The sequence below is a fragment of the Patiria miniata genome, unplaced genomic scaffold (genome assembly GCF_015706575.1).
Source record: "Patiria miniata isolate m_02_andy unplaced genomic scaffold, ASM1570657v1 HiC_scaffold_5, whole genome shotgun sequence".
NCBI classification, from domain to species: Eukaryota; Metazoa; Echinodermata; class Asteroidea; order Valvatida; family Asterinidae; genus Patiria; species Patiria miniata.
The window spans coordinates 16,836,242-16,858,202 of record NW_024037072.1 but is presented as its reverse complement, the minus strand read 5'-3'; the positions used below and the strand labels follow the sequence as shown (position 1 = coordinate 16,858,202).

At 40.2% G+C, this 21,961-nt stretch overlaps 1 protein-coding gene and 1 long non-coding RNA gene across 2 annotated transcripts; one reads left to right on the top strand and one right to left on the bottom strand.

Annotated features, from left to right (window-relative positions):
- Nucleotides 1-978: 978 nt before the first annotated feature.
- LOC119740738 (platelet-derived growth factor receptor alpha-like) lies at nucleotides 979-18,982 on the bottom strand. Its single transcript, XM_038216143.1, has 13 exons — nucleotides 18,961-18,982; nucleotides 17,963-18,199; nucleotides 16,743-16,979; nucleotides 15,926-16,064; nucleotides 15,379-15,473; nucleotides 14,534-14,776; nucleotides 8,547-8,657; nucleotides 8,063-8,250; nucleotides 7,345-7,467; nucleotides 7,056-7,167; nucleotides 6,215-6,311; nucleotides 1,907-2,006; nucleotides 979-1,056 (listed from the first exon to the last, which is right to left on the bottom strand). Exons 1-13 carry the CDS (start codon nucleotides 18,980-18,982, stop codon nucleotides 979-981), a joined length of 1,782 nt encoding a protein of 593 aa, XP_038072071.1.
- Nucleotides 18,983-19,849: 867 nt separating this feature from the next.
- Nucleotides 19,850-20,869, top strand: LOC119742078. Its single transcript, XR_005272807.1, has 3 exons — nucleotides 19,850-19,891; nucleotides 20,088-20,195; nucleotides 20,758-20,869. It is a non-coding gene; the product is annotated as an uncharacterized LOC119742078 (long non-coding RNA).
- Nucleotides 20,870-21,961: the final 1,092 nt, after the last annotated feature.

Sequence of the window (21,961 nt, the reverse complement as noted above, 5' to 3'; positions counted from 1 at the left end):
TTGAATTACAGATTTCTTTTTAATTTTTTTTCTGTCCTGTTTATTTTCTTCCTTGTGTCACTTTGTCCGTATTTTACAACGTTTCTGCGCCCTGGCCGAACGTTAGGCTGCCCTTACCTCCGAAAACTGTTGTTCAATTTGACGTTTCGTGTTTTGTACGCTATACCTGTTTCATAAAACAGTCTGACCATAAAGATTCTTTAGACAGCAGTGAACTGTGGCAAGGTCTTGGCCATTTTGAAATGTTCTGTCTAGCAGTGTGCTGGTCCTTAGGTAAATATATACTCTTAGAAAAACATGATGTAAACAATGTGTTGGTTGTGTTTGTAGATAGTTATAAAGAGAGGCCCGGATCTCTTCGTGCATGGCTGAATATAGGACCGAATGTTGGCTGAAGAGAAATGAGTGCGTTTCGATAATAAGCTCTTGCGAAAAATGCGATGCCGACGGCACATATAGAACACCATACTATTGGTCAATTTTGGGAGCATTTCCTCCTTTTGGTACCGTCCAACCTCTACACTAAATGGCGTGCACCTTGTTCGAGGAAGATGTTGTACAGCGCAAGTACGAGTGAACAATAAGCTCTGGCAGCGTTGCAGGAAGTCTTGCCAGACAGTCTTGCATGAAATCGATCAAAATGATCTCTGCCAGAGCTTACAAATGCGACCGACCGACCGACCACCGGGTGACATGTAGTACCTTCTGCCAGAGCTTATAAACTGGTAATCTTTTGTGGAAGACAAGGACACTTTTTTTTTTAACTCGCCCTGAATGCCTGTAGTAAATCGACACAAGGCATGTACATCCTGTAATACAGGACAAGATATTTCTAAATTACATTTTCTGATTCCATGTAATGATAGAGCGTTGTTAGTCGTTTGGATATGCAAGTTGTTTAGTCTCCCTCCTGTACAATTTCATCCTTGTTTGGTAATTGATGAAACATTTTCATGAGTCATTTTCTGCGAGATTTTCTCACAGTTTCTCGTTCGTGCCTTCGGCGCCTTTCACATTGTAAATCCTTTCATCCAGGTTCTTCATGGTGAGGTAATCCTGTCAAGTATTGACAGAAAAATATATTATTGTATGACTGGCACCTATATGTTGACAGTGATGTGTGTTCACCCGTTTAAGTTATTGTAGGTGCTATAAGGAATCAGTTTTCGTTTGTGGTACAGGCGAAACTGGACTTGTTTACTACGAAATCCCGTATCTTACTTCTTAAAACCTGTCGCCAGATCCAACGCAGCATGATTCTGTTGGTATGACCAAAAATTGTTGAAAGCGTGGTTTTTGTATGGCCAAAAAAGAGTTCTGTTTCCGATAACATGGCATTTGAATATAGGGTAGTTAGGGATTTTTTTGTTTGTTTGTTTGTTGGGTTTTTGTGTGTGTACGATCATATGGAGGTGCCTGTAGGCATGGTAAAATGTAGTAATTGATAATATTCGGTATTTTTTCTTCATTTTGCCTTCGAAAAATAGGGTAGGGGCTGTCAAAATAGGGTAGTTAGGGGAATCGGAAGCAGAACTTTTTGGGGGGCATAACCGGTCTAATACTTCACCTCCATGCACTTGCCTCTCTTCGCTCGGTATAAGCATAGTATACATGGGTACTAGTATGAGCTCAGGAGTATATTACACCTACAGAACATGATTTGAATATCGTTCTGTGGGAAAATGTGTTATATGTAATCATTGTCATTTCATACCTAGGACAACGGAGTAAGACGCCGACCTTGTGATCCGCCACTGGGTTGGGACAGTACTGCATTATATTTCTGCTAGCATTGAAATAGCGGGCTATTTAATAGCTTTATATCGAACCAAATCATGTGGCAACTGAGACAAACGTCCAGTCTTTCTGCTGGTGTTAAACACTTTGAAAAAATTGTGTCACTTGCCTCATCTTTAGACGCCATATCGGCAAATTGCCAATACAGACGCTGAAAGCTGGGTCGATCCTTGGGAATCTCCTGCCAACAGCTGCGCATCATTTTATACCTAAAACATGAAACATAATATGCTAATCGTGTAATAAATTAAGACATAAAGAACACTCATTCTTTCAATCTCCATGTCTACTTTCGAATTCCTGTCTTCAAAATTGAGGTAACATGTTGTTGCAGTTCATTGTCCATTTAAAGTTAACTCAAATTGTGAGTCAAAGTGTTGGTTCTTTTTCTCTGATTGATTCTGATTGATTGGGTTAATATCAAAACACTAATTATTGATTTTGATGAATTGAATGAACTGTGAAACAAGGCTTGTGTTAAGACATGATGTAGTCTGTGTGCCAAACTGGTGCTCTGGTAACTCGAGTGGGTCGAACTTCTGCTGGTTGGGGATCCTTAGATGGTAACGCAATGTCTAGGATTGGATCTGGTGTTGGTTTGGACAGCATGATGATGTGATGTCTATTTCGACGGTACTCAGTGCCGTTGAAGCAGATGATGTAGGACCGCGGAGTACCAGCATGGCGTACAACTTCACCTTCTGGGCTCACCTGTCCTTTGATTCGGATCTTGACCTTGTCTCCCGGTGTCAATTCATCAAGGTCTCTTGCTCCATGTCTTTTGTTGAAGTTTTGTCTGCTCTTCATCTTGTTGACACTGTCTGCAATCTTTAGCTTGTCGTAGTTGATATTCTTAGGCTAATGATTGCGAGGCAAGGTCGGAAGTGTTGTGCGTATCTCCCTTCCCATAAGGAGACTCTGGACTTATCTCCCTTCCCATAAGGAGACTCTGGACTCTGACCAAGGCTAGGCAAAGGCGTTGACCTGTACATCATAAGGGCATGGACTGGGTCAGATTGACTCAACAGTCCAGCTTTGTGTACAGCTTTCTCTGCTTGCCCGTTGGCCTGTGGGTAGTAACTGGGAAAGCTGTTCTCACGAGCGAATTGGTCGAATTCGCCCAGAAATTGTGGACCGTTGTCAGTCCCCACCACTTCAGGAATGCCGTATCTAGCGAATGTTGCCTTCATGAAGTTAATCACGGATTTGGCTGATGTCGAGTGGAGGTGATGCAACTCTATCTATCGAGAATAGTAGTCTACTACCACAAGGTACATCTTCTCTTTCACCTCAGCTGGGTCGCAGGCAATTTGCTGCCATGGTCTCTGTGGTAGTTGTGTAGACAACAGGGGCTCGGCTCGTTGTGATGGTTGCATATCCTGGTAATGGGGCAAGACTGGACATACTGAGCTATGTCGGTACTCATGCCAGGCCAACAAACAGCTTGATTGGCTCGGAGACGGCTTTTCGAGATGCGTTGACGACCCTCATGGATTCTCTACAACAATTGTTGTCTCAGGCTCAGTGGTATCACAATGCAGTGACCATATGTGAGAATACCACCTACTAAGCTGATCTTGTCCTGGTCATCCGAGAACCGTCTCAACTCTGGCTCAACATCTTTCTGTACTTCAGCCATCCATCTTTGACGAAATAGATGACTGCACTCAGGGTACGGTCGCGGCTGGTGTCTGCAGCTATTTCAACCACTCTTGCATCAGATGTAGGCCACTGGGATGTGATCAGGTGAACATGGGCTTCGACCTCATCTTCCAAATCTTCATTGGACTCTGTCGTTTTGTCATGATGGAGAGGGGCACGTCAGAGTGCGTCAGCCACAACCAGGTTCTTACCTGGGGTGTACTCGTTGGCAACGAAGGGGGCATTACACAAGTCCTGGCTGATTAAGGACACAAGAGGTTTGTGGGTTGTCTGGAGCGTCACTCGGAGACCACGGAGATAGATGTAGAAACGCTCGCATGACCAGACAGGAGCCAGTAGCTCCTTTTCGATCTGTGTATAACGTTGTTCTGCACGTGTCAGGCTTCGGAAGCAAGTGTGCTACTGGCCTCCAGCAATCGTCTTCCTGCTTCTGAAGGATTTAACCACCAATGCCGTAACTGCTGTTATCAGCTCCGACCATTCTTGGCTTTGTTGGGTCGTAGTATGCAAGTGTTTGAGCTGTCGTTAGCAGAGTCTTCAAAAAAGAAACGCGGTTCGTTGCGCTGGGCCTCAAGTCCACTCCTTGTCGTCTTTCTTCAGGTCGTTGATCGGTGCGGCTACATAGGCTGAATGAGGTATGAAGCGAGAAAGCCAGTTGACCATCCCCATCAGACGTTTGACTTCCTCCTTCGTTATAGGCGGCGACATTTGCAGAATCGCGTCTACTTTGGCAGGGTCGGGATAAATTCCTTCCTTATGGCCGAGGAAATTCACCTGTTCTTGTGCAATTTTGCAATTGTCTTTGTTGAGCCTCAACCCAGCTCCTTAGAGGGTTTTGAAAACATTTCGAAGACGTGCATCATGTTCCTGCGATGTAGCGCCCGTGACGAGAACATCGTTCATGTTAACAACGACTCCTGGGAGATTTACCAGCAGATCACTTATGATTCTCTGGTACAGCTCGGGTGCTGACGTTATGCAAAATGGCAAGCGTTGAAGCAAAAGCTGCCAAACGGTGTGATAAATGTGATCAGCTTCTGGCTGTCAGGATAAAGAGGAATTTGCCAAAATCCGTGCTTGGCATCAAGGATGGAGAACAGCTGGGCAGTGGCAATTTTACCCAGTACTTCTTCCAAGGTAGTTATGGTAATGTGCTCTCTGGCCACGGCTTTGTTCAGCATTCGCAGATCAACGCAGATCCTGATGTCCCCATTTTTCTTGGGAGCAATCTCAATCGGGGCGCACCAATCAGTAGGCTCTGTGATGCGCGAGATGATCCCATGTTTCTCCATTTTCTCCAGTTCTGTCTTGAGCTTTGAATGCAAGGGCAAGGGGATGCGACAAAGGCATGGAGGCAATGGGGTGTTGCATTGTCGGTCAGCTTTATCTTCACTGGGGGGCCTCGAAGGCATCCGGTTCCCTTGAAAACACTGCTGTCATTGACCAAGGTGTACACACGCTGCACCAGGTATAGGGACACACAGGCATAAAACTGGCTCACCATCATCAATAGCAAGAAAAGTCAGAACATGGTACTTGCCCTGGACTTCACAGGATAGACGCTTCTGCCCTCTCGGTTTGACTTTGCCGCCGAAGAAACCACACAAACGGCTGGTAGGCTTGAACTGCAAGGTCGTGTCACGGAGCTTGAGGGTGCGGTAAACATGTAACGGCAGTATGTTTACCTCTGACCCGGTGTCGAGCAGAAAGTTGACGGGCTTGTCCTCAATAACGACGGTCTGACGCCATGAAGTGTGTAAACTGCTTTTGCCTGATACTGAGCCGACGAAGAACTCAGTTTCATTTTCAGAATCTGAAGATGAAACTGGATAATTGGAAGCGGTCACAGCTCGCGTGTGTTTGCACTTGAACTGGCGGGCGTTGCGCTTGGGCGGATGAGCGTTGGGCGTCTTTTGTCGAGGTAGATGTTGCACTGCTTGAGCAGCGGGTGTGTGGAGTACGAGTCCCAACTTCCAGGACTTTCTGGAAAGTGAGGTTGTCCTTTGTCAGAAGATGCTTCTGAACGTACTCGCTACAGAGGCCACAAATCAGACGACGATGCAAAGCGTCATCCATAAATAGCCCAAACTGGCAGGGGCTGGCCAAGTTTTGTAGTGCAACTTCATACTGAGCGATGGATTCATCGGTGTGTTGATCGCGTTTGTAAAATCTGACTTGCTCTGCTACAACTAGACGCTTCGGGCCGTAGTATGACATCAGTATTTCACACATTCTTTGTAGCTCTTCTGTGACTCAGGAGTTGGTTCAGCCAGGCTTTTATACAGTCTTGTAGACAATTGAACCAAGTGCGAGACGTAGTTGCGAATGTCTTGGTCAAGACGCTCTATGTAGTTGCGAATGTCTTCAATCTGGTCGTATGTGTCCAGACGGCCGATGAGCAGAGCGGCGGATACCGCCCTCAACGATGGGGATTGCGCCATTGCGGTGTAGGTCATTTCCCGTGCGTGAAACTCACAAAAGTTCGGACGTTAGTTGTAGCTTAGAATGTCACTTTTTGGTGTGAAAAGTGGAATGCAAATTGACGGCTTTTTTATTCTGAGTCAACCACCGCTGCCATCATGTTGTGATGTGCGGACTCACCATTTGGGGTTCGCCATGTGGGCCGCCATGTTAGCACATGATTTATTAATAGATGCATGTACTTACAGAACGTGCAGTTCGTTACACAATACATAGTGTGCAAGGCATGAAACACAAATCATTCAGAGCATTCGCATTAGCTGGCAGTACTTACAGCTTTTTCTTGCATTGTCGAGGCCTCGGCATACGATAGCCCTGCTGTAATACGTTTATCATTGTCGTTGGTGTCATCAGCGGATACGGCCGTGCACCTGTCAGACATTTAAATGTATTCAAACATTTGACTGTTGATGCTCACCGACGAATACAAATTAAGCCTAAACGTTATTCCACGCGCAACACATATATCTTTGTTAACACCTTCAATTGTGCAATCCATATTGTGCCTATTTTGTTGATACTGTAACAGTCGTCAAATTCCGTGTGAACAATACGCTCAACAAAAAAGCTCAAGGATTAGCAAATACATTCTTTAGAGAATCTTTAATGTTTTTTTCAACCCCCAAATCCCCAACTCAACAGAATAGACTATGAAGTAAGAGTTCTTAAAAACGAAAAAGATGAATTCCTAATGTGCCTTAGAGTAATCAAACACGGCGAGCATGTAAGACGCTTTCCGTCTTCATCGGGTACGAATTTGTCACAAAATGAACACAAGCAGTATACCGCATTGCACAGCGCGCTTATAGCACAAACGCACTGCGTCTCAAAAAACACATGCTGCAGGCACTTTGATTGGTCCTTCACCAATATTGTAATAACTTTCTTACTACAATAAACTACTGAAACTGAATAAGAGAAGCGAAATCGTCTCCAAGTGCAGGCATCGAGACAGATGTGTTCTTACTTCAGTGACGTAAACGCGTACTAACTTCAATGACGTAACGCGCGTAACGCGTGCGCGCGCTTGATTCGAAATAAGGTAAGATGCTACTTGTATTCTATTTTTCGTCATTCTGCTGATGAGTGCCTTATGTTCCAGTTCTGTCACTTACCAAGTGTCACAATCTCCCATAGCAGAATTCCAAATGACCATACGTCACTCTCCGTTGTGTACACATCGTGAAGAATGCATTCCAATGCCATCCAGCGGATGGGAAGAGGACACTGCAGAAAGAGTTTTGAAGAGCTATGTTGGTCCTGTGTTAAGCTAAAACTGTGATCTGGCAATGCTGTCGTTTGACAATTGTGCGGATAGTATCAAATATACAGCGTTGGAATTTTGACATTAATGATGTCTCGTTTTAACGGATTTATATACAAATTGCGGTTTTCGTCTGGTACCTGCGATTCTCGATGGTAGATACGGATGTTCATAACGTCACGGGCCAGTCCAAAGTCAGACACTTTACAAACCATATCTTCTCCCACCAACACGTTACGAGCGGCAAGGTCACGATGCACATACTGAGAAAAAAATAATAAGCAACGGAAAATCTGCATATACATGTATATCCCACCAAACGGCGGGTTGGTGTATAATAAGACTAACAAGCAAATGGCGAAAGAAATGATTGTTGCTGTCCTCAAAGGAAAGGATCAGTCTTTACGCCCTTGGGTCCTCTTTCTTCCTATCTCATTGAATGACTGACTTTATTTTGTGACTTTTACATCCCTTAAAAATACAATTATAGTTGCCGATGTCATATGAAAATCGGACTCCTATGAAAATCGGAATCCTTTAACCTATTATTGGTTAAACCCTCTCACATGAGCGACCCTTCTCCTTATTGTCAAATAAAAAATTTCGGGGCCCTTAAGCGGGCCCCGAACCCCACGCCGTAATTGTTTGGACCCACTTTTTGGGGGGACAAATTTTTTTTTGGCCCCTCCCAAAATTGTGTTCCGGATCCGCCCTTGATTGGTGTGGCATTGGAGTTCACATGCGCAGTGGGCGTGGCTTACTCGATGGGCCGACTGTGTTTCTATAATTTATATTTTAATAACCGTGTGTGTCTGTGTGTGTCAATAATCGATATATTGATTGAACTATATATTTTACCTTTTGTGAGGATATGTAAGCCATTCCATTTGCGACATCCCTGGCAAACTCGACCAATGTCCTAGACAGTGATTTGCTCAACCCGGGTACGTTGGCGTAACCTGTCCCTGGGTCCTTGTCTCGATACTCCATCAAAACATTCTTCAGGTCACCCTTAGCAAGGTACTCAACTATCACGTAAATGGGATCTAGAATAAATCACAGAAATTACTCAAGCCGTCCACACTTTATTTTGTGTAGCTTTCTATAATCATACTCTCTTCCAAAGCGTAAGCCAAAAAAGAACAGAACGGCTCATGTGCATATCACTCCAATACTCTGAAAGGGAAACACTGCAATGGAAACGGGAGTGGAAACTGTAAGCCTACAATGGTGTTCTCGAAATGATGAGTTTCACCCTTCTTCGTCTTGTCCCTAGTTTTAGTAAAATGGAATCGGAGTTTCCGGTAAGAGTGAATTTTCATTAAAGAGTATAGTGATATACCTTTTTCTGCACAATATCCCAGCAGCTTGACCACGTTTGGATGAGAGCCGACTGTTTTCATCACCTGCAACTCGGCCACAAGCCCGTTCTTGGCGTGTCTGTTAGCGCCCTCTATAAATTGATGAGGCGGTTAATAAAAAATAAGAAATAAGAGGTTTCCGACCTCAGCTTTATGATCGCAGACCCCAGAATTATGTGAAAGCCAATATGCCTCAAATGGAACCACTAGAAGCCTTGGATTGTATCTGTCTGAGAGAGAAGGGAACTATCTTGGGTCGATTTACACTAAACAGGGACCAAGGGACCAAAGCCAAAGACAACCTAAGGTTTGGAAGATCCAGTGGAAAGACACTGTCTACACATGCTAACGAAGTTTGGAGGTTTATACAGTTTGTACAACAAGAAAAGACAATCTTCGAATACTCCCATTGTCGGTTATATTATTGCAAAGATCGACTTTTGGTGCGCTTGTCCCTCCGTATCAGTGCTAAAGAAGCTATAGACAGCATGTAGCGTAGAATAATAATAATAATAATAATAAATAATAATAACATATTGTAATACTAATAATAATTATCCTTTTTTAAGATGGAATTTTGCGTCGGGGTGATATAAATCAAATTAGGTTTTTGCCCTTCATCGACGTTTTTAAACACTGTATCCTCAGTGTGTTACCTCCCGAGTGAAAGTTGGAAAAAATCACTCGAGTGGGACTTAAAATAGTTTATGCGGTACCCGCTGCTATGTACATCAGATTCGAACCGGCCAACCGATCCCGTTAGCTCGGTGGTCGAATGGTAAGACATCTGCACTAGAAAGCAGGAGGTCGTGGGTTCGAGTCCCACCCGAGTGATTTTTTCCAACTTTCACTCGGGAGGTAACACACTGAGGATACAGTGTTTAAAAACGTCGGTGAAGGGCAAAAACCTAATTTGATTAATAATTATCCTGTATGATATAATAGGGCGGCTTTCCCACAGACTTGTGCACAAACCTAAAATTAATGTCACCTTAACCAAAGTTTACCTTATCCTTTCTCCACAAGATTCGGCATTTTTACTCATTGGACCACGATGAAATCGATCTAGATGGTGGCGACATGTCCTAAGGGTCGTTTTCACAAATAGGCGATAGTTATATGTCGCCTTAATAAGGTGTGTCGCCCTAAATGTGGACGCAGTTAGCAAAATGTGTCGTCCTATTATAGCATTCATACCATTCAGACCACCACCACCACGATTACTAACATTAACAGCTGCATGTAGTCAGAGCAATGTATTGGAAACTTCTTTCAAGGGACGGATTTTTGGAAGGAGAGATAATATTTACACATAGGGAAAGTAATACAGCTATACCGTACACATTTCAGTGAATGAAAGGCAATTTGATGCTGTAATGAATCAGATGTGTTCAATCAACATATTTTTAGCTGTTTCGTTGACACACCGAAACAGCTCTTGTTTTCGTTAAGTTTTTTTTCTTTTTAGCTGTTTCGGTTTACACACCAAAACAGCTCTTGTTGGCTGTTTCGACACTTTTGCCGAAACAGCCTTTATTTTCGTTAAGATTTTTATTTTTAGCTGTTTCGGTGTACACACCGAAACAGCTCTTGTTTTCGTTAAGATTTTTTTTTCTTTTTTGTTTCTCCTTTTTCAGACTTTTTCTCCATAGGTTTAACACACGTTTCTTCTGGCAGTCCACTTTGCCACTTTTATAAATCCGATTGATTTCAGACTTGGTACATACTTAGACCACCACCCACAGATGGTCCTAGAAGAAATTTGTGATCGTGACGTCATCAGGTGTCAGGTTACGTCACATTAAAGATGCATTTTTCCCCATATGTTTTGTACACGTTTTAAAACACTCCAGTTCGGCATTTTCGTAAATCCGATCAACTTTAAACTTAATTCATACTTAGACCACCACCCACAGATGGTCCTTGAAGAAATTCGTGATCGTGACGTCATCAAGTGTCAGGTTACGTCACATTAAAGATGCATTTTTCCCCATAGGGTTTGTACATGTTTTAAAACGCTCCATTTAGGGCACTTTCGTAAATCCGATCGATGTTAGACTTGGTACATACTTAGACCATCACCCACAGATGGTCCTTGAAAAAAATTGTGATCGTGACGTCATCAGGCGTCACGTTACTTCACATTAAAGATACACATTTTCCCCATGGGTTTTGTACACGTTTTAAAACACTCCACTTTGGCACTTTCGTAAATTCGATCGACTTTATAGTTGGTACACACTTAGACCACTACCCATAGATGGTCCTAGAAGAAAGTCGTCATCGTGACGTCATTAGGTGTCAGGTTACGTCACATTAAAGATGCATTTTCCCCATAGGGTTTGTACACGTTTTAATAATACACTCTACTTTGGCACATTTGTGAATCCGATCGATATTACACTTGGAACATAATAATTAGACTACCACCCACAGATGGTCCTAAAAGAAAGTCGTCATCATGGCGTCATGATGTGTCAGATTACGTCACATTAAAGATGCATTGTTTCCCAATTGGTTTTGTACACGTTTTTCTTCAAACCAAACACTTTTCCACTTCTATATGCCTGATTGACTTTACACTTGTCAGACACTAGTAAAACCAGCATCCTAAGATGGTCCTCAGTGAGATCGTAATGATGACGTCATCACGTGTCACGTGACATGACATTAAATGAGCATTTCTTTGAATCGCTATTCTTTTATAGGCCTATATCTACAGAACTATAATGTTCGATTTGGTTGTAACTTGACATGTACGTATTATAATGTGCTGTTATAGATGACATACTGATTGTTCGTCAGGTGCACAGAGTTTTTCAAATATCCGAAACAGCTTGTGTTTGTCCACAAACACATTTCTAGTTTTCTTTTGTTTTTTTTCTTCTTCTTTTTCAGCCATTCCTCATAGCATTTGTACACGTTTTTACAGTGGAAGGCACTTTGGGCACTAAAATCAATCCGATTGACTTTATACTCGGCACACACTTAGACCAGCATCTGAAGATGTGCCCCGAAGATTGACGTCATGGTGACGTCATCGACTAATTTATTATAGAATTTTGAATATTTAATTTTTCCCATACACTTTGTACACAGAAATCAAAAAAAAATTGTCGATTTTCAAAGGGCATTTTTGACTCTTTGCCAGTAATTCATTTGCACCAATCTTTGTCCAAGCAAAGACCCTAATTCAAACAACATTGTGTAATGATGACGTCATGATGACGTCATCCGGTGTGTGTTTATAGGCAATTAAATTGTGACACTTTTAATATTTAAAAATGCATAAGAAATCAACCGTATGCGTCTGCAGCATTCTGTTACCGGCAAGTGGTAGAGTAGGTTAAGGTCTTTATTTCATTCAGTGTGCGTAAAATCACGTGACCCTTGCTTCCGGTCAAAAAAAGACCAAAACCGGAAGTGGCTTATTATTTAAAAATGGCAATAGATATGAACTTCTTTTAACGGTGTTAGTCTCTTGGTTAAAAGTTTTCTTCAAATCATCTACCAATGACGTCATGCAATCTTCGAGCGCCCTCTAGCGACAGGTCGAAAATTTGCAAAAATGTATTTTGAATAGATGTCTGTGGCGAAGTTTGTCGGAATCGCCTAAATATTGGTGTATATGATGACCTTGACCCACTTAAGACGTGTGCGAAGTTTTAGGCGAATGACGTCATCAGACCGGAAGTTATAATAAAAAGACACTTTTTCATTTGAAAATTCCTGAAAAATCAACCATGGTAGTTTCTATGTTAGTTTTTACTTAAATTGTCGACTTAAGAGTAGGTCTAAAACATTTCAAAGCTTCGAGGCAATAAGCGAACTCGGACATGCCCTGCGCAAGCTTAAAACTTCAGGTTGACAATACCTCTAGCTCTGCTCTTAAACATGCACAGAACGTCTATATGTACATGTACATACACGTACGTAACGCGCATACATCGTATGTCAGTCAGCCTGCAGAGCACGTGTTGCCGAGGTCAAATCCTGTCCACATCACAGTGACCGTTTTAGCCGATTTTCGGCTAACTTTGACAGACTTTATGTTCATGCATGCGCATAGTCAGCCCTATGTTTGTCCACAAACATATGTCTAGTTTTCGTTAAGATTTTTTTTCTCTCCTTTTTCAGACTTTTTCTCCATAGGTTTAACACACATTTCTTCTGGCAGTCCACTTTGCCACTTTTTAAAATCCGATCGATTTCAGACTTGGTACATACCTAGACCACCACCCACAGATGGTACTAGAAGAAATACGTGACCGTGACGTTATCAGGTGTCGGGTTACGTCACATTAAAGATGCATTTTTCCTCATATGTTTTGTACACGTTTTAAAACACTCCACTTTGGCCTCTTCGTAAATCAGATCGACCTCAGACTTGATTCATACTTAGACCACCACCCACAGATGGTCCTCGAAGAAATTCGTGATCGTGACGTTATCAAGTGTCAGGTTACGTCACATTAAAGATGCATTTTTCCCCATAGGGTTTGTACATGTATTAAAACGCTCCATTTCGGCACTTTCGTAAATCCGATCGACCTCAGACTTAACAAATACTTAGACCACCACCCGAAGATGGTTCTAGACGAAATTCGTGATCGTGACGTTATCAAGTGTCAGGTTACGTCACATTAAAGATGCATTTTTCCCCATAGGGTTTGTACATGTATTAAAACGCTCCATTTCGGCACTTTCGTAAATCCGATCGACGTTACACTTGGTACACACCTATACCACCACTCACAGATGGTCCTTAAAGAAATTCGTGATCGTGACGTCATCAGGTGTCACGTTACTTTACATTAAAGATGCACATTTTCCCCATAGGTTTTGTACACGTTTTAAAACGCTCCACTTTGGCATATTCGTAAATTTTATCGACTATATACTTGGTACACACTTAGACCACTACCCGTAGATGGTCCTAGAAGAAATTCGTCATCGTGGCATCATGAGGTGTCAGGCTACATCACATTAAAGATGCATTATTTCCCTATCGGTTTTGTACACGTTTTTCTTCAAACTGAACTTCGGAAGTACAAGTCTGATTGGATTAAAACTTGGTATGCATATCGACATGGATGTGTTATAGATGGAAACATTTTCCCTATATGTTTTGTACACGTTTTAAAACACCCCACGTTGGCACCTTCATAAATGCGATCAACCTCAGACTAAATACATACTTAGAACACCACCCACAGATGGTCCAAGAAGAATTTTGTGATCGTGGCGTCATCAGGTGTTGGGTTACGTCACGTTAAAAATGCGTTTTTCCCCAAATGTTTTGTACACGTTTTAAAACACTCCACTTTGGCACCTTCGTAAATCCGATCGACCTCAGTCTTGATATATACCTAGACCACCACCCACAGATGGTCCTAGAGGAAATTCGTGATCGTGACATTATCAGGTATTGGGTTACATCACATTAAAGATGCATTTTTTCCCATAGGGTTGTACACGTTTTAAAACACTCTACGTTGGCACTTTTGTAAATTATGCGATCGACGTTAGACCTGGTACATACTTAGACTACCACCCACAGATGGTCCTAGAAGAAATTCGTGATCGTACCAATGCCGAGATGGGTTATAGATGAAAATGCATGTGATGTCATCATCAAATGTCATGTGACGTCCCTTAAAGGGGCATTTTGTTCTTTATAGGCCTATATTTACAGACCTATATGTTCGATTTGGTTATAACTTGACATGTACGTATAATGTGCTGTTATAGATGACATTTTTAGTGACGTCACTGATTGTTCATCACGTGCACAGAGTATTTCGAATATCCGAAACAGCTTGTGTTTGTCCACAAACACATCTCTAGTTTTTTATTACATCTCTGTTTTTGTCTTCAAGACAAATCACCTTAGAGTGAGTAATAAAATACATAAAATTCTCTCCACTGCGCAGAGCCCCGATTTGATAAATGACATTTGACAACAAACCTTTCACAGTCTTGACGGCAACCTTTGTTTCTTTTCCGGCTTCCTCGATTCCAAGTGCCTTTCCCAATAGCACTCTACCGAACTCCCCTCGTCCCAGCTCATTCTCGATCACCATGAGATCTCTCGAGAAAGAGAGTTGCAGTCCTACGTTGCTGTACACCACGTCTTTGGATGCCTCAACGCCGTCTTCATTGGAAATACTTTCGCATACCACCGCTTGGGCAATTGGTTCCAGAGGAATATCTGAAACACATTAGTTAGTGTAACTAGATTATAAAATTGAAATTGAGACATGCATCTTGCAAGTACTTGTAATCCTCATCTAGTCATACCACACCAAAAATAATTCGATTTTCTAATCCAATGCACAGGTAAACACTATAAAAAGGTTGAAAAATTCACTGTAGGGCAATGTAATTGCCCAGCATTGGTATGAAGTTACCTCACATTGGGTTCAATTTGGTAAAAACTGTCAAACTATTGGGAAGAATTTGCCCAAGAGTGTAGACAGTTAATAACTCGACTTTTTTTTTACGGTGTACCATCCGGAGTCGTGGTCGGATTCGTCCCAAATCCGAATGATTTTGATCTCGCACTTGTTTGTGTCACTTTCAGGCCGTTTGAATTAGACAGTATCATAACATATATTCGAATAAATGACGCGGAAGTTTTTAGGTCAAATCTGACTAAGATTCAGAGTCGAATTAGACAAGTGAATTTAAAGGGAGTTCAAGATTTACCAACCTTCATATTGCACAATTTACCGGTATAGGTTTTTTTTTACCCCTTTTTTTGTAGTTTATCCTCTGCTTTTGTTTTGACTGTACTCGCTCTTTGATTCTTACCGTTCGGATGATGGGGATCTAGTCCAGGAGACGACTGATCAGTGACAGGCAGTGGTGGGAGCTCACTGTCTGCTCCTTGTGATACAACGTCATTTCTGAAAGAGGAATTATGTTACATCAACAACAATTGTTGTCTGCATCCATTTGTCACTGTAGCGCTTGAAAGTGCCCTATTTATACGCACTGTAGCACCAGAAACAGCCAGAGCAATTACATTGATTTTTAAGTGAACAAACACAAATAGTGCCGTGAAGCTGCTAATGGGTCATACTTATACAAGTAAATGTTATTGTTTTATGCTTCAAATATAGAGGGCGCAATAACAGAAATACCTGCCTGTTATCAACAAGTTATTTTATGCACGTTATCAACAAGTTATTGTTTTATGATTCAAATCAAGAGGCTGCGATAACAGGCATATGTATGGAAAAGAAAAAGATTACTTTGAAAATCAAGAGGCTGGCATATTACTTTTAAAAGAAACAATACATCTTTGCCTTCACATTAATTTTAGTCTCTTTCTGAATGTAGCCCTTTTTTCACTTACAGGCCATCTTTTACGCCTGTTTTTGTCCGTTGTTGTTTTTGACGACGCCTCCACACGACAAAAGGAAGACCACCAACGACGGCCACAATGACGATGGCTGCCACTACCGAGCCAACAATGATGACTTCAGGTGAAAAACCTGCAAGAGCAAGAGCAGCTTTTCTCAGTTTTCGTCATAAATTAGAACATTTCGCCTGTTTTATTCTTTGTACATCGTGCGGACTCACTCAACGGCTATCAAGTAGTAACTATATTAAACGTTTATTGCAGTAAGTTAAACGCGTGCAACTGTACTCTTGCAGGCAAATCTGCTGCAAAATAAAAAAAAAACCGCTAAGCTGTGGTTTCCGTTACGGTTCTGTGCCATGGAAAACTGTTATGTCCCATATCGCAATTGCGACAGAAAGTGAAAGAATCTGGTTTTATTCAGTTGGAATGTTGCAAAACTTACCACTCCTCCTGGAGGAATATGTGGGCCTAGTACTCGTGCTTTCACTTACACCTGTCGTCCGAAGCCATACTGTGATCAAGTAATGAAATTCAGGAAGAAGATTCCAATCTCAACTCATTTCTTTAATTTATAGAAACATTCTGACATAGATTGACAATGCCAGACATTCCTGGAGAGGTTTATGGAAAGAAATGTTCAAAACAGTTGAATGCCCAGACGAATTAATTAATGTGAAAAAAATGTGGAAATACAAAAACCACAACCACATACGGTTGCTCAGAAGAAATAAACTGATACTGTTTGCAATTAAAAGATACAACAAAATTACTTCATATAATTTCTTTAAACACAATCGACGAAACTCACCTGGGCAAAGCGGTTCTTCAAGTTTCCGTGACCCAGTTCCAATCGCATTTGTGACATTACAGCTGACCTCTGTGCAGTAATTGTCCTGGACATCAAATGCCAGGGTGTTACCTGTAGGCGTGCTAGGCCTGGTGCCATTTAGAATGATGTAATACTCAATGTGCCTGAGTGGATTGCCATCTGCGTCACAAGTGATGATTCCGTCCCTGTATGTCAGGGATGTTACCACCGGAACAACTGTGAGAACAAAAAGGAATTTCTTACATTCAATTTATTAACAAGTAAAGTTATACAAGTAAATACCTTTCTTGCCTGTACATGAAAATAGTATACATACAATGTAATCATGGCACCGAAAACGCATTTATTTTCAAGAAAAGCGGATTTTGTTTGTATTAATTTCCAACGACGGTCGGCCGACTATTGTTGGAAAAATTATTTTTATATCAGATAATGCCCCAAATTCAAAATTCGGTTGATCCACATTTGTCTATAAGCAGTAACACATCAATGAACGGGTTCAAAACAAGCTAGTCTTGTATCCTGAACTGACAATTCCCTCACGTCTATAAAGTGTTTTGTTTCGTAAGAAGTAGGGTCAGACAACCAGACTACAATAGTTGTTAATATTAAACATCCGAGTGAAATATATTGTATGTATTGAAGCAAATACGAATTTTTTTTCTTAATGCTATCAGGATTGGGGGACCGAGGTATTTAGGGTGTCGTCAGGACCAGGCCGGGCATACTGTGCCCTGAATAAACCATGATATAAAAAGTGTACAGTGCCCACATGTGATGAGTGGAGATTTGACATAAAACAAACATAATTAATTAAATGTTTTTCAAGCTTTTGTTTGGAAACAAAAAGATGGGCTGATAATGATACTAATTGATCAGGCTGCATCAGCTTTAAAAAAAACCCCACCCAAACAGTCATCTTAATTGTAATAAAAATAAATAGTTTCTTGAAGTTCTTGGAATAAAGGTCATTTTGTTTGAGAAAGTTTGTATTTCTGAATAACCGCAACAACTTTATTGGATCTTTCTAAAAAGAACACAAAAGGAAACAATACAAATCAGTATCTAAAATCAAACTTAATTCGATCTGGGTTCTGGGAAATTGGGCCTTTAAAGTCAATTTTATTTTTTTTCCTGCTGGTAGAGAACTCAAGATTTAAATGACTTGATTTCTTTAATTACAATTGACGAAAACTCACCTGGGCAAAGCGGTTCTTCAAGTTTCCGTGACCCAGTTCCAATCGCATTTGTGACATTACAGCTGACCTCTGTGCAGTAATTGTAATCGACATCAAATGCCAGGGCTTTACCAGTAGGCGCGTCAGGGTTGGTACCATTTAGAATGATGTAATACTCAATGTGTCTGATTGGATTGGCATCTGCGTCACAAGTGATGATTCCGTCCCTGTATGTCAGGGATGTTACCACCGGAGAAGCTTTAAAAAAAAAAATTAGTATAATTATACAACTTCTCAACATTTAAGCCTTCTCTGTCACGGCCGATAATCATAATCACACTGATAGAAAAAGAGTCCCAAATTTAGTTAGTCCACATTTTGTTTGCAATCAGTTTCACATTCATGAACGGGTAGAAAGCAGATGACCTGACAACTCCCTGACGTCTGCAAAATGGTCTTTTTCGTCTAAAGTAGAGTCAGAAAACTAGACTATAGGTAGAGCGTCTGTTTATTTTTTTCCGGCTTACATGATCAAAAACTTTAGACAAGTCAATTTAAACAATATTTGCTTTTTGTTTAGAACTTCAAATCATACACTACACTGTAAAACGCGAGAACATGTGACACGTTTACAAAATAAACGCAGTGTTTTAGATTTAATCACTATGTGACAAAATTAAACAAATCATGTGTTTTTAAACAAAACAGTTAGCGTTTAATGTCAACAGTGCTATAGGGTGTTTACTATGAGATCGGTTTTAGAAAATGTTTTAACTGTTCAATTTCACTAGTTAGCATTTTGTTTATTCCCAAAGAATAACACTTTGTTTAAAAAAGGCTTATTAACTAATTAGGACACTAATAATAACTCAAGTTATAAATTTAGCTGTTTGTGTTCAACACCTAATAAACACGGTACACGTCACGATGTTTAAATATGACCACGTGATGTTAGGTCTTAACCAATAGGATTAAATCTGATTGCGTGCTGGCGCGGCATAATCGGGCCAGTTAATTACGCGGCACATAGACAACCGCCATTTTTCTGACAATAATCTGGGCACACTAATAGAATAATGTAATGGCGAGAATTAGTATCGTCATTCGTGGTACATATGTAACAAAATTTGCATCGGGTAATGAAACAATATACATGTATCATGTAGTCTCACAGAAGGTCATGACCTAGGCTAGAGGTCAAGTTTGGTATGCATATTGCCAAGTCAGCAAGAGTACTCAGATGCAACGTATTCTGTGCATGCAGTACGACGGTTGTAGTTTGAACCAGTTCTGGAAGCTCCCACACAGGTGGTAAGTTTTGTCTTTTGTGTTGTTTGATTTAATTAATCCCGATATACAATATGATAGATTTAGAAATATGAGATGAGATGAATTAGTGGGAGCAATTATTGGCCAAAGGATCGTGTGATAAAACATGAATATGAATGGGAAAAAACAACCCTGATTTTGATTTCCTCATTTTATTTTTCTTGGATGACGATGCTGTTATACAGTATAACTGCTGTGCAGCTCACAATATTATGAAGGAAGTTCTGTATTTGAGCCACATTATGGGGTGGTCTATGTTGAGTGTATACTTAATATGAGGCTATAAGCCTATGGGGCGAATTACAATTGCAAACACGCAGTGTCAAAATCTTTGTAATCTTGGAAAATTCATTGAATTGGATTTTTTTTTGAAATCGTGATTTAACTATTCAATAAAACCATGCTAGTGTTATCACCACTGCCTAAGTTATGTAAGCTGAAAAGGACCAGCATGAATGATTTTGAAAAGAAAATTCTAGTATTTGTAAGGTCAGGTACAAATTGTTAAACCATAATTTCCATTTCACATGATGTTATGGGTGTTTTAATATTTTCTGTCTATATTTTCAGGGTACGACTAATCCCTTGCAGATGAAGGAAGCTATTGACTTTTAAAATAAGGTAAGTGTCTTTTGGCATTTATCGTCATTTGGCAGTGCAGTGTGTGATTGTAAAGATCAGCTGTGTATAAAACTTTTGAAAAAACCCGCAGTGCGTGTACATAAAAGATGATCCCCCAATTTTTGGTACAATGCAGTATTTCTCAGGGATTCGAAACCATTCGTTTTACAGAACATGTGTTATGTTTTGAATATAGGGTCCTCTGTAGACGCTCGATGTAATTGCATACATGTACGTTCAGCAGAACACCAAGTTTGAACGTGGCGAGGGTACGAAGACGAGGAGAGTGCTAACTATTCATGAGGTAATTTTGTATTGTAAAATATATTATTCAAATCTTCAATTTCATTGAATGATGATGTTTGGCTGAGATTCTATCTTGCATAAGAACCTTTCAACTTCCACTGTAAATTTACTCTGGCGGTAAAACATCATGAAATGAAAAAGTATAACATTCTAGGTGAATACAATTTTGAAATACAATTTTAAATAGAAAGTCTCCGTAAATACCTACATGACTGCAAAGTTATTGGTACGAAACTGTGAAAAGCTTGCCTATTTTCTTCAGATTTTATTTTTAATATTTGATCCATGATCAAGCTCAAGCTGTAACTTTACAGTCTTTGTGCACATTATCTCTGATAACAAAGGTTAATATTGACGTGAGTCCCAAAAAGGCCGACAATTGTGTAATTTACTGTTGAACCCAATTTTGTAATCAGTTTTCATATTCTTCCTGGAGTAAACTTTATTAATGACTTGTCATTTTAAGGTCTCCATTATTTTTGTTACTGTGAGCATGATTTCACTTTCAAAGTTGATCAGTTTTTGTATGGCTCACTCAGAAATCTTGTTTATGTCCACAGAATGCTGCTGAACCAGACAGAGTATCTGCATCAAAACTACAGTTTACATTACATGTGGAGACACCATCAAGAAAGTCTCGAACTACAACACGTGCAATGATGCACTTCTTCTCCAGCTTGGGGTACTATGCTTTTGATTTGGATTATCCAAAGTATTTTCACGTGCTTTGAGTTCTTTTCAAAAAATCATAATCAGAGAAAAGTTTTCCTGGCAGATTCCAGCAAATTCATGCAGTTCACTACAAGGTATTTTTGTATAATTAATTGGATATATTGTTGAAATCTCAGCTAAAGATCAATACTTATTTTACCACTTCAAACTATGACGCAAACCTTCATAGGTTTTAAAAAACAAGTATAATTCATTTGCAGTTTTACTTCTAACTCTCATTGAATTGGAAAATAATTGTTTTTAGCCCTATTTACAGATATATTCATTTACTTCAAATTCACCCTTTTGTGTTTGTTTATGTTTTTGTTTCTTTGTCTTGATACTTGTGAAAAATGTAATTGGCCTTAATGTTGGGGTCTTAAAAAAAGGATTGTTGGAAACATAATAGGCATGTGGCATATTCACATAAATGTCACATTATTTTTGCTGTCGTGATGTACAATATTCTCTAGGGGTGACCATAAAAATACATTTATATTTTATTGTGTCCATTTTCATGATTCGATAGAACTCAATAGGCCTTTCACCACAATCCTATAGGTGAAAATGAAGACAGCTTTGTGAAGTGCCCTAAATGCGTTTATTTCAATGTTGTTAATATTGTGACTGAAGTTTTACTTGCAATTTTGAATACTGTTCGAAAACTAAACACACACTGTGAAAATAAACACTTGAAAATAATAATAAATGGCGTCACATGTTTAAAATCTGTCACAGGCAATAAACGTGTCACATGTTTAAAATTACAACAGATTGACGTGTTTTCTTTTTGACTGTGTGTTTACTTTTTAAACGTCAGTAGTATTTAAATGTTAAACGCCTTTGATGTATATATTTTAAACACTGTTCCGTTTAAAGATTAAACACCGTCAGTGTGCTGATTTTAAACACCAAATATGTTTTCAAATTAAACATGTTCATTGGATAAACTGCGTCACATGTTTAAAAACTGTCACAGATTAGTGTTTATTTAGGTGTTCTAAACCTAAACACATGGTTTACAGTGTACATTTTATTGATTTTCATCAGCTC